This window comes from Euprymna scolopes, chromosome 30 (assembly GCF_053919585.1).
Source record: "Euprymna scolopes isolate OS-2025 chromosome 30, ASM5391958v1, whole genome shotgun sequence".
NCBI classification, from domain to species: domain Eukaryota; kingdom Metazoa; phylum Mollusca; class Cephalopoda; order Sepiida; family Sepiolidae; genus Euprymna; species Euprymna scolopes.
This window is the reverse complement of record NC_136511.1, coordinates 24,009,179-24,024,027: the sequence shown is the minus strand read 5'-3', so window position 1 is coordinate 24,024,027 and position 14,849 is coordinate 24,009,179. Positions and strand designations below refer to the sequence as shown.

The window sequence follows — 14,849 nt, the reverse complement described above, 5'->3', positions numbered from 1 at the left end:
TTGACTCATCAGAAGAATAAGAAGTAATTAACTTTAAAACAACAAAAGAATATGGCCATGATTACTTAAAGCCGAAAAAACCACAAGTGTAGTTAAAATGGTCTTTTTGATAATCAAGCCATCTTTGAAAATGAAACAGGTACTGTCAAGAAATGAACATTTTAACATGCTGTAATAAATTAACGGTACGGTACACAACATCTTGGAATTTTAAATATAGCATTTTATGTATATATGTTTGTATATACACACACACACACACACACATATATATATATATATATATATATATATATATATATATATGCGAATAAAAAGGAAAAACCTAAAAGAGTAAAAACAAAAATAAAATCAACGTTTCGTCCCTATTTCAGGGGACATCATCAGGATTTCTAGGCGAGGATGTACAGGAAGACGGTCATATATCACATGCGCAAGAGGAGAAGTTTAGTTCTCTTTCTGTTCTGGAGAGAAAAATTTCATGATGAAAAGAGAATTTATATCTAGTGTGTGGAGGGGGGTCGGGTTATATACATATATGCATTTTTTTTTTTATCAACCAGGATCTAAATTGATGTTTTGTTCATTTATTATTATATTACCTATGATTGGGGCTACATTATAAAATCCTTTTCTTTGTTTGATGGTGTTAATGTTTGAAATTAAAGCAGATTCAATAAGTCTCCGTTTTGCTCTATCTGGGATGGATTTTAAGATTTTTGCACGTCCAAAGCCGAAAGAGTGGCCATGTTCGACACAGTATATATATACATACATATATATGCCATAAAAACCAAAAGATGGGATTGATAGAGAGAAAGGGAATTGAAATAGAAGATGTTTATTATCTTCAAAGACCTCACTTGTCTTCTCACCGAGTTATGACTCCCACCCAGGTTACATTCTAAATTTACAAACGAAATAGGAAAATGTTTTTTGATTGAAATATCAGTTTTCGACGGTAATTCTTGGCCTGAAGACGTAATCTCCCAACGCGGGTGATTACAGAAACATGTATGCACATGTGTAGCCATTAATGTTTGTATAAGTAAATTTAATATACATATATATATATATATATATATATATATATATATATCTTAGTGAGTTAGAAGAAGAGAATGAGGTCAATTCTATAAGAGGAGACTTATTGGAATAATATAAAGCTCGACAAGTTTCATTGGAGTATATATACGAGAACAATAGCGTCTAGCGTGGGATTCATAAGGAGGACGTCGAATCCCCACTATGTTACCTAGCATCTTCTCTACTCTTCTGATGGGAAGCATTAAGCTTCGAAATGTATTGGAATAAAGAGTCACCTCTATCCCCCAATTAAATGTTTGTATACCCTTATTGAATAAATTAACCAATCTATATTCACCAATATATAGATTTGTGACTTAATTTCCCATTCCTATTGTTCTCCTATGTATACAGCATACTTTTGTTCAAATAATATAGAATTGTTAGATCATCCAGCATGTTCTCCGGACATTAATCTCATGTAAAATCTTTGGGGATTGATGGCAAAAGAAGGGTTCAAAGGATGGAACCCGGTATGATTCAATAAAGGAACTTTTTGATACAGTTTTCAGTACATGGGCTAAAATTATTTCGCAACTGATAAAAAACTTTATCGCAAGCATGCCGAAGAGACTTTTTGAAGTAATTCGTAATAATGGAGGCTATACTAAATACTGAGACCCTTTTTAGTAATTTATAATTGCATTTTGTTAGATAAATTATCAGTGGTCTTATCATTTTGACCAGGTGAAAAGGCTTGTTTTTTTTTTAAAATAATTATTAGATCAGGGTTAAGGACTCGAATGAGGAAGATTTCATTTTTTTCCATCATATTTTCTATTTTGGCAATGGTTTCAACCATTTGTTTGATTAAATTTCGATAATATGCGTAAACGCTTACTTTCTTAAGTGGTCTTATGATTTTGCCCAGGACTGTATATATATATATATATATATATATATATATATATATATATATATATATATATATATATATATACTGATGAGCTGTGAAACAGCGAAACAGTACTGTATATGGATGACTATATATATATATATATATATATATATATATATATATATATATATATATATATATATATATAGCTGAATATGCATATTTCCCATAAAGACCCCATTGATGGGATCGGTAGGATAATTTTATTGTAAATTTACGCAATTCATAATGATTTAAATAAAATCCCCGAAGTTTAAATAATAAAAACACATTTAGCACCACTAACGTATTGAGAACTGCCCCCCTTTTTTACCAAACATACCTCCTAATATATATATATATATATATATATATATATATATATATATATATATACTAGCAAAAGTACAACAACCTACATACAATGGACTCTGATTTGTTAAAATATGATAGGTTATGAAAAGGAAGGATCGTAAAGAGATAGCTTCGAATTTGGGAGTATCAAAACCAAAGCTAAATATGATGAAAGTAAAAATAAAATAGATAAACCACATAATTATTATACCATACCTGTTCACACTGAAACACTTATCACAATATTCTGTGGATCTATATTAAAAACCTGGTTAAACTTTGTGACATATTTCCATTCTATGGAGGTCAAGTGCGAACGAACACCCCCATAATTATATTATACCATATTTCTTCAAACTGAAACATAATTATCAAGGTATACTTACACAGATAGATATGAAAAGTCTTTATCAAAGTTTGTGCGTATTTCCATTCTATAGAGGCCAGCCGAGAACGCAGACCCCACAATTTTATTATAACATCCCTATTTAAGTTAAAACATACTTATCAAAGTATTCTTATGTACATGTATATCAAAAACACGTGTAAACCTTTTTTTTAACTTTTAAGTTTGTTATTTCCATACTTTGTGGACCAGGCGTGAACGCAGGCCCAACAATTTTAATGAACCTCCGTTCTGCATGATCAAACATACCCGTTCCTCTGCCTCGATACATCTTCTATCATTATATGTCATCATTTTTTTTTAAAATAGCCAAACATATAGGAGCCTATTCGTGACCAGGCGCACACACACATACATTCAGCTTTTTATGTATATATATATATATATATATATATATATATATATATATATATATATATATATATATATATATGAACAAATGATTAATAAAACATATTAAAAGAATTTTAAATTCGACCGTTTTGGATTTTACCATTTTTGGATTTTCACCCTTCACCGGATTGTCCATTCAATTGAAATCTTTTTATTATTTTTCTTTTGCCTCCTGTTCCCCTTACCTCAACCTTTTTTTACCAAGTAATATCTGTGACTTACTTGTAGTTTCATTAAATACTTTTATATGCAACATCCGATCCTGCATTTTGCCAATTCCTGCCCTCTGATGAGAAGGAGAGTATTTCTTCGAAACTCCGCGGATTAAGGCCTATCCACTTATCTTGTGTTTCCTTTTTTAAAATTAAATATGTTTTTAACTCTTTTTCAAGATGTATTTTAACATGTTTTATTAATCCTTTGTTCATATTATAAGCTCTATTTCCTTTTCGGTTTTATTGAGCTTTTACATCTGGCTGAGTTTATTTTACTTGTAAATATTAACTCTTTAATATTTATAATATATTTTAAGTTTACCATTTTGATTACCTTGGTAAACTTATTGTAATTTTTTATTATATATATATATATATATATATATATATATATATATATATATATATATATATATATATATATGAAAATTCTCTTAGAGGAGAGTCTGGTGAGAAGAACACATACCAATCTTCTAACCAGTATAGGTATAAAGGCGAAGAAAATTAAATTTATTTTTTGTTCAAATTTTGTCGAACATTGCAATATACTAATCATTTTAATAACGTGTTGAAATTTAATAAATCAGACTATAATTGTGAAATTTATGCGTAGGCTCTTATTACGTACTTCTAACAAGATTCCATCGAGGTTTAAGTGACCATGTTGGCAGCGAATGCGGCAACCCAGAATATTCGATTGGAAGTCGATAGGTGAATTCGTGTAAGTGAATATGATGTAAATTCCAGTGCGTGACATCAAATTTTGGAATTTAATGTAAGAAATGTAAACACTATTTACGGGTGGTAAGGAATATAGAAAATAAATTGAGTAATTGTAACGTTGTGTACCTATACATATGAACCCACACGTTGTATGCAGTGTATGTTGTAAGCAACATAGGACACGTAATAACTTCACTCTTTTTTACAATGATATTGATTTCCTCATTTTTCCACCACGCGAGACTTCTCGTTACTGCTGTTACGTCATGAGCACTCTAACATCGTTTCGAATTTTGGAGTTTAATGCAATACAATGGTGATATGTGAACACAATAAAGCGAAGGAAACAAACAGAAGTTATCCTTAGGAATGTAGAACATCGAAATCAATTGAATATTTAGAAAATAGAAAAAAAAACGGAAGGACAAGTTTTTGAAGGAATGTAAACACAATATTAATGGGATAGTTAAGTATGAAGTAAAAAAATTGTATCTTTTTTTTACCTTTACACAAGGACCGACACGTTGTATGTAGTCAACGTCGCAATGAAACATAGGAACTGTAATAACTCGACTCGTTTTTTAACAGAAATATTTATTTTCTTCATTTTGCTGCCACATTCTAACATCATTTAAACGTGTTCTCGAACGTGATCGTCGGTCAGTCCACACGATCTTTTTATAGCTTCGTACACAACTCGATATTTGCATACGCGCGTCCGCGCGTCTGCGCTTAGTTCAACCATTCAATATGGGTTTTATCATTCAATGAGGAACACCTCCCTAGACTTTAGCCAACTATCTCTATCCCAATTTTTCGGCTTGCATGTTGGACACATGTCTTCCATCTCATTTTGGTCTTCCCATTGGCGTCTTATGTTCACGAGGTGTCCATTTCGCTGTCCTGATTGACAATCTATTGCTATGTTTTCTGGCTACGTGCCCTGCACATCTGTGTTTGGATATCTTGATGGCAGCATTGACGTAAATAACTCTTGTGTGTTTGTCTTTTTGTCTTGTAAAGTGATGCCCAACATTATTACCGCCATCTTCTTTTGTGTCACTACCAAGATTTCACTTTGGCGAGTTGTTAGGGCGCATGTTTCACTACCGTAAATCATCACAGATAGTATATATTTATTCAAGATCTTTCCTTTGATTGACATATTTGCTTTTCGGCTTCTCATTATATTCTCCACTTTCCCAAAGGCTGTCCATCCCAATGTTATTCCTTTCGTTATCCCAGGAAGGAGATCTTTATCTTTCGTAATTTCCTTTTCCGAATGGATGTAGCTTTCAACTTCCTCGGTAGGCGATTAGCAATAAACTAACTTTTTCTCAAAGCGAAAAGACAATGCCTGGACCGACTAGAACTTCTCATGACTAGCTCATACTGCAATCAACATGAAAATGTTATTACGTAAATGGTTTGAAATCTGTTGATTTTGTTGTCTATGTAAAAACGACGCAAAACAGATATATAATTTTGTTACAAGATAAACAAGAAGCGTTGATTGATATTGAATAAAATAAAATACGTATTGGATAAGTTTGAAGCCAAAATCAATCAGCGCTTTTATTAATGGACTTACACCTTAACGTGAATTCCGCGTGACCAACGCACCGTTCCTATATTTAAAAAGACTGCCGTAAAAACAACAAACGGACTTCTACTTACTGATTCTATGCTACAACAACCATATGGCAAAAAAAAAGATTGGGTGTAACTTCGAAATATATTAATAAATTTCAATATAAATTTCAATATTAATTTCAATATAAATTTCAATATTAATTTCAATATAAATATTAGACAAAATAAATATATGTGTGGTTATTTTGTAATAATGCGTTTTTTTTTGCTTCAAACATATCCACTACAAATTTTATGTGTGTATATATATATATATATATATATATATATATATATATATATATATATATATATATATATATATATATATATTCCCGGTTAAATAAACTCAAAAGTAAAAACAATTAAATTTCGACGAAGTTGTTGATTGCTTGATTAAAAAAGAGAAAGATATAATGTTATTCAATTAAGGTAAACGAAATTACCATACGTTGCTACAATAAATTTCCTGTTTCAATCTCAAAAGCGACAAGACATATATACGACAATAAATTAGTATTTTATTGTTCTTGTGTTCTTGCAAAATTTTAATATCTCCATTTCCATTTATTAACATTTTTTTTACTAAAATATTTTTCTATTCCAATTTGTCGCTGATGAGGTGTTCAGTCAACTCTCACTATTCAACGAAACGCGTGGTAATATAAACTGCATTTAAAAAAAATATTTTAGTATTTTTTTATAAAATACTTAAACGTATACCACGTGGTAAACCGAAAAAAATATTGTAGTTTTTTTCATAAAATTCTCAAAAATTTTGTAGACTACATATATTATTATTATTACAATAGAAAAATGAGATCATTAAAAGTAATATGCCTAAGCTTAAACATGGAAATGTAAAGGACTAGTTGTTAAAACAGGAAAACAAAAGGACAAAATATTCAAGTAAAAATATAATAAATTCATGACATAAAATATGCAGAATTTAGAATGGATTAAGAATGTTATAAATTGAATTATAAAAATGTAAGCCTTCAATATTTTAAGTTATAAATTCATAATATTTTTACTAGGATGTATTTTTCTTGCTTTTACAGTTTTAACTACTAGTCCTTTACTTTTCGTGTTTAAGCTAAACCATATTACTTTTAATGCTCGCATTTTTCTATTGTAATCCATGATATTACGAGACTCCCAAGAAATTCACTTGTTCTTTGCTTTATTTAAGTCTTATGTATTGGCCCCCCATAAACAATGTACGGCACTCGTCTATTTTCAATGAAATTTCCCAGTTGTCGCCCTTTCTCATTTTGATTTACTTGTTACTTTTCTTTCCACGATAGCAGGTAATTCACAGCAACAGTAGTCGCTGAGGCGACGTGGTTGCAATGGAAACCAATGATAAAAGCGTTACTCACCTTTTTACATATTTTTACGATTTTGAACAGCAGAAAATTCATTATAACTTTCGGTTTACTGAACGAAAATTGAAAGAAAAAGTCTCACAATATAGCTGAGAAGGTGATCTATAAACTGTAATAATTGTCTGAAATTTGGTCGGAAAATTAGTAAGCGGTCAAGCTTTAAAGCAGTTCTTAAAAACGGAAACTGCCAATTATCCATATATTTAAACAATACAATGTTTGAATGATAATTCTGAAAACGTTCAATGCTTGTTAAGAATATATATCTATAGCTATATATATATATATATATATATATATATATATATATATATACATACATATATATATATATAATTAGTGGGTGCAATAATTATTCGCTGTAAAGCAAAAACAGAGAATTCTTTTTTTACACAAACACAAAATAATAACAAACTTTTATATACGTGCATAAAATAATAACAAACTTTTATATACGTGCATGATAAATACAAATCTCGTGTCAAAAATCATACAAAATACATTAGAATAGAACTTTGTTATTAGTTTTGTTTTCGTGTTATAAAATGTATACACTTTTTTGCTTTGTATCGGATAGTTATTCAAGGAACTGTATATAAATATATATATATATATATATATATATATATATATATAATATATATATAAATATATATATATATATATATATTTATAGAAACCGCATTTGAAGAAAACATTTTAGTAGTTTTCATACAATTCTCCAAGCTTCTTTAGAGTATATGCATATATATAATTTTTAAAACACTCGATGCTTCTTAAAATTATATACAAGTATCTATCAACATGTATATATGTATTTATGTATACATGTATGTATACATACATGTATACTCTGGGTGAAGCAAATCTCTGATTTAAAAAAAATACATAAAGCAGGAGACCAGTACCCGCATAAAGCTGGTCTGCAGTTTTATTTGTTGCTGGCTATCTTGCTCATGCTTATTGCTGGATCTAAACATTTTGAACCGAGAGAGAGAGAGAGAGAGAGAGAGAGAGAGAGAGAGAGAGAGAGAGAGAGAGAGAGACTTAGCTGTCGTACAAAGCTAAAACTCTGTAACATCATCTTTGTATAGATACTTCCTCAGGCATTTGTTTATAAAAATTGTCCGTGGCGATGGAAAAGGTGTCATGTGTGTAGCCCTGAAATGCTGGAAGCATGTAATAATTGATCTGCCATCATTCTATATATACACATGTGTGTGTATGTATGTATGTATGTTAATATATGTACTAGTGTATGTATGTGCACGTATACCTATTTGTATGTGTATGTATATATGTATGTATGTATATATTTTTATTTATTTATGTATTTATTTATTTATTGTATACACTTTTTTATGTGTGTTTGTATCTACATACCTATATATATATATATATATATTTGTGTGTGTATATGTATATATATGCATATATATATATGTATGCGTATAGGTGCATATATATGTATGTAGGTGTATGTAGGTAACTTTATGTGTATGTATATGTGCATACATGTGTACGTATATGTATGTGAATATGTATGTATATGTGGGTATGTATCCGTATATGATAGTATATATGTCTATGCATATATATATATATATATGTGTGCATGTGTGTATGTATATGTTTGTATGTATGTGTTATATGTATTGAGTATGTATGGATATGTGCATGTGTGCATGTTTATGGGTATGTATGCGTATGTATGTGTGCATATGTATATATATATATGTTTAAAGAAAAAATAGAAAAAACCGAATGAAATTATTAAAAAATCAACGTTTCGTCCTTGTCTCAGAGGACATCTTCAGGATAATTGAAATAAAAATGTGATAAAAGAAAAAGTCATAGATCGTGCGAAAAAAGACAGAAGATGTCCTCTGAGACAAGGACGAAACGTTGATTTTTTAATAATTTCATTCGGTTTTTGCTATTTTTTCTTTAAACATAACGTCAACCACCGCTGGTACATTTTTTCATTCCTTATACATATATATATATATATATATATATATATATATATATATATATATATATATATATATATATATATATATATATATATATATGCGTGGATTTTTTTAACAATCACTTTTTATACCTTTTAAATGGTATTATATTGATTATTGTACCAATATTAACCTCGGTTTAGCTCGATGAAAATTCAGAGCAATATAATTTATACACTCAGAAAAAACAACACCTTTTTTTTTTTTAGTAGTACACAATTTTTGTTTTTATTATTTTTTTATGACATGTTATTATATACTTTTTATATAAAAGTATATAATAACATGTCATAAAAAATAATAAAAACAAAAATTGTGTACTAATAAAAAAAAAAGGTGTTGTTTTTTCTGATTGTATAAATTATATATATATATATATATATATATATATATATATATATATATATATATATATATATATATATGTATGTATGTATGTAAGCCAAGGACCGTCTTCAAGGTCATGTCTGCTTGATCGTGTGAATTAGCTGGCAGGACTAAAAAAAAACGGTTATCTTCGGGCTCATGGACATTCAGTGACTGAGGGAGTGGCACTCGTCTGACAAGACGTTGCAATCATCATATATATATATATATATATATATATATATATATATATATATATATATATGTGTGTGTGTGGGTGTGCTTTACTTACTTTTTGTTGATCGCTTTTTCCGACCTGAAAAAACATATGTGAAAATTGTTATAAATACAATCGCAGAAAGAAATTATTGAATTTTTTAATTTTTGTAAATAATTTTTTAAAAAATAAATAAAAAATGTAAAATATGAAAGCAAGTCAATCAAAGTGATAGTTTTGATAAAAATGAATGGACGATTATGAAACATAACTTTACATAAATTTTACTTTACACAACGGTAAAGTTATTTGTCAAATTATGGCTTTTTTATAGATATGTGCCTCACAGTCTCACTTGAAAGCGAACCAACCGCTGTTTGTTAAATTCAAAGCTAATATGACAAAAAAGATTTATCTAAAAAAAAGCGTAGATTTAAATAATACCAACAGTTACGCTATCTTACCAAGAGTTGCAAAAATTCACGATTAAGTGACGAATAGTTTTTTAATCCATTCGTGTATACAAGACAATGCCGATAATTCTAGTTTAGTTTATAATAAGATTTATTAAAGAGGCAAAACCATAAACAGAGGGGAGACTTTTAATATATTCCTCTGTGCGTATATGTGTATATGCGTATATGTATATGTGTGCGTATATGTGTGAAAAAGAAAGATTTTACTAAATTAGTGGTCCGGCTTTTGCTGTCCCTGTTTTGTGGGCAGCATTAAAGAAACACGTCTTTTATCGTTCAAGTCTCGTCTGCTACAGTCCAGGAAGAAAGCCACACAGGGGAACACTCTGTTCACTGTGCCCTCCATCAGGCTACCAACTTCCAAACCTTTTCATTAATACAACTTATATTTTCTAGCAGCAAGTTTAAGACTTTACTTTAAAATATTTAGAATTATTCATTGGCTACGACACCCCCTCTTTCTGGATTATTCCATTATATTTGAATCGTTCCTTGCTACTGTTTAGTTTTTAGCACAGGGATGTCAAGTGCCATTTCTTGAGTCTTCGGTTTGACTCAACGGAGAATGAACCCCGCTTTTTGCGACTCATTTACACAAACTCTCCACCCGATTGTACCGAAATTGCACACATGTTAAGAGGGTTGAACAACTTTCCCTGGTGGAGGAAATTTCATGGAAATATTAAATTCATAGGTAATATCCCGTTGCTTGCATATCCTTGTAAAGAAGGATAACAACCTTAGTTTTTTTTTTTTTTTTTTTGCAGTTCTTGCAGGAAGTTTTAAATGCCCTCCTATATACAGCGTTTACTATTCATAATGGTCGCCAATCTTGTACTGACCAGGCTCAACGTTACTTAACTTCGGTGGTCTAACGAGAACCAGTGTGTCAACGCGATCATGTCATATATTAATTACTATTTTTTACAGAATGAAAACTTAGATTAGAACAGACGTAACAAAAATCCAATGATAAATGTCACGCCAGTTTGTTTCAATTGAAGCTAGTTATCATTTTTTCATCTTCCTGGACTATTTCCCGCGGAACAGAGAGAATGATAAAAAGGAAAAAAGAATAACACATGACCTATTATACATAGAACAACTCATGCTTGATATAAAAAGTAGAAAAAAGAACTTAGCCATGGCATGGATCAACTACAAGAAGACCTATGACAGAATTCCTCAAGCATGGACAAGAGAATGCAAGAAAATGTACAAAATTACCAAACAACTTAAGCAATCTTATAGAATATGCAATGAGAACATGTAAAAGTGAATTGATGAACAATACAAAACGAAGATTCAAATACAAAAATTATGTTCCAAGTTTATTCCCTATCACCACTACTGTTCATCACAGCCATGATAGGGCTTAACTATATACTAGAAAAATGGTAAGCCGGGTGCAATTCACTAATACAGATCAAAGAATGAACCCGCTAATGTATATGGATTACGTTAATCCGTTTGTAGAGATCAAGAAAGAATTAGAGACGCATTATACACAACCAGAATCTTCAACCAGAATATCCGAATGGAATTCGATATGGATAAGTGCGCACTTCTGATCATGAGAAGGAGAAAGCTAGAAGCAACGGAAGATACGATACTATCCAATCAAGGCAGTAGGCGAATATGATAGCTACAAATATGTAGGAGTTCTGGAAGCAAACACCATCAGAACAACAGAAATGGAAAAGAAGATTTTAAAGGAATACCTCAGAAAAAACAAGAAAACTCCTCAAAATTAAGTAGAAACCTAATTAAAGGTACAAACACATAGGTAATGCCACTAGTAATATTCTCTGGGGCATTTATTGGTTGGACCAAAAAAGAATTGAAGCGTCTCGAACAGAAGACCAGGAACCTCATAATTATCACAGTGCTATACACCAAAAGTATGCTACTGACACCGAAGAAACTATCACTGCACTAAGATACTGAAAATATAAACAAAACAGAAACAGAAGAAATAAGGCATAAGAGGAGGAAATAGAAATGGTAAGAGACACAACTACACGAACGATTCATAAGGATAACAAAATATGGGATTAACGAAAACACTAAGAAATGGCTTCAAAAAGGAAACCTTAATAGAGAAAATGAATCTCTAATAACAGCTGCACAGGATAACGCAATTAGAACGAGGCACATCAAAGCAAGAATCGACAATACACAAGAAAACAGCAAGTTCAAACGCTGTAGACAAAGAGACGAAATAATAAACTAAATAATAAGCAAATGCTAGCACAAAAAGAATGTAAAAATAGAAACGATTAAGTGGAAAATGTGGTACACTGGGAATTATGCAGACAACTTTATCTTGAACACCTACAAAAATTATACAATCACAAACCGGTAGTGAAAATAAAGTCACAGAATCCTATGAGACATGGATATACAAACGGATAAACCCATCCAAGTGAGGAGACCAGATGTCATACTAGCTAACAAGAAGGACAAGATTATCATTTAGCCGTTCAAGCAGACCACAGCGAAAATCAAGGAGGCAGAGAAGCGGAGCAAAACACTGAACTAGCCAAAGAGCTTAAAGGGATATCGAAGATTAAAAAAGTCAAGATAACACCGCTAATAGTAAGAACACTTTGAACAATACCTAAAAACTCTGAAAAAAGAATGGAGAAATTGAAATTAGGGGGATGACTGAGAAGATACAATAGATGGCAATAACAAAAACGGCTGAAATGTTATGGAAAACCGTTGAATGCAGAAACTAACACATGAGCTGCACACACACACAGACTGGCGATACAGAAATTGCTAAAATGAAAAACATAAAGAAACATTACAGGGATCATGACAACTGAAACTGCATAATTGTAGGTGACCCCCTCTCGTTCGTCCATACCTTCCCCCACTTTTTATGTGTGTGTGTGTGTGTGTGTGTATCACCATAAACTTACGCCATACCAAATAATCGAGAAGGGACAAGGAGGATGGAAAGACCTAGGAAATAAAGCACTAAATTCCGCTGATTAAGTGCAAAGAGGACTGGGACATTGGGAAGCTTATTGCCACCCAAATTCTAGTGAAGAATAATGGTCGCTGCCAACGAGAAATCAATGGTAAACATCCGTTTCGATAAGGCAAATTTATCTACAAACGTTATCGAAAATATTGAGGAGTACTGGACATGTGGGGGTAACTTGTTGTCACACAGCCTTCATGAAACCCCACAAGTTTTCCTCGGAGAAATCTTTGAGGATGGCCTATGTGACTATTAGTGATTAAATAATAATAATAATAATAATAATAATAATAATAATAATAATAATAATAATAATAATAATAATAATAATAGAAAAGGCGTAGAATTGTTAGATATTGACCGGGCAACGCCGAAACCTGTGCTGGTCGACGATTATTTTGATTATTTAAACCAAACATTTGTTGTCAACCAGCCCATGTTTTAGAATAATCAAAATATTTAGAATGTATATTTATTTATATTAATTTAGACATGTAACTTAAAAGTCTTATCATGACAATTTAGTTGACAACTTAGAATTAATGACACGTAAAAACATCAGGTGATTATCTTAGTGACGTATACTAATGACGTTATTTCGAGAGGGAGATGTTTTTTTTTAGATCCGTGGAAATTTGTTAGAGAAAACAGTCAGTCGAGATGAGGATAGAGAGACGGTTGAGAGATTGTGATGGTTCCGAGTAGAGGATGTCAGAAATGGTAATAATCAAAATCAGTGCTGCAACTTTTATACATGGAAAAATAATCGGGAATAAACTGTTGTCGAAAATAAACCCGAGGCTGTATCATTCTTGGGGAGAACTTTCATTGCAGCTATTGCGCCAAGAAAATGGGCCAAATATATTTCCCGATTGGTCAGATGTTGAAATCCCAAATAAATGTTAATCGTCTTTTGTGGTGTTTTGACACCATCGTGTGGGGCCCCGATACATCGCCGACCCCCAACGTCATGTGCCGTGGTATTTTTCTGTTCACTATTTTTCTTATGGATGGATCGTCATTTTCTCTCTGGCAACTGTCGATGGGAACACAAGTAAAAGAGAGTAAAGCAAACCGGAAGTAAAATAAGTCTTGGAACAAAGAAAGGAACAACACAACGCCAATGTTTCACATATATTTGATTATTGGACTTGTGAGTGTGTGTGTGTGTGTGTGTGTGTGTGTCTTCTTCCCGTTCTATTGATGTTACGTTCGTCTGTCAGTCGCAATTCATCAATTTCACAGTCAACTCTAAAAAGTATCCAACCGTTGTCGCTATCAGCTTCCAAAGGCCGCGAACGACCTTTTGTTGTCAACTGTCTTCTCTGTGTCGGTATCTGAAGTCCCCCACACCGGCTACCAGAAGCTTCTCTTCCCTGTGTTATATGTTCTGTGGGTTTCTATTGTCATTGTCAAACCAAAAAGGCTCGATCTAAGAATACCTAGAGATTCATTGTTTGCTACTTCCCATCTTTTTGTTTGTTGTAAGACACTTCCTATTCCTTTGTCTATTGCCTCCCCCCTCTCAGCAGTTAGTGACTCAGGTCTACCTCAGGTCCCCTTTACAGTATCACACTGTAAAGGTATTTATGTATACTATTGTTCCGTTATTATCTGTATTTAAATATGCATACACACAAAACGAACTTTATATAGACGATCACAACACTAAACGGTCATAGATCACATACGCACACACACACACATAC

At 31.5% G+C, this 14,849-nt stretch overlaps 1 protein-coding gene across 50 annotated transcripts in view; it reads right to left on the bottom strand.

The window, feature by feature from the left end:
- LOC145254714 (uncharacterized) overlaps positions 1–14,849 on the bottom strand; it is a 269,962-nt gene that overhangs the window by 20,023 nt on the left and 235,090 nt on the right. For all 50 annotated transcript variants that reach the window (XR_013863794.1, XR_013863796.1, XR_013863795.1 and 47 more), the window contains one exon: positions 9,748–9,771. Coding sequence is in view for 47 of the 50 variants with exons in the window: in XM_080113386.1 (XP_079969512.1) it covers positions 9,748–9,771 (24 nt within the window). In the remaining 3 variants the exon portion in view is untranslated. The remainder of the gene's footprint in view (positions 1–9,747; positions 9,772–14,849) is intronic.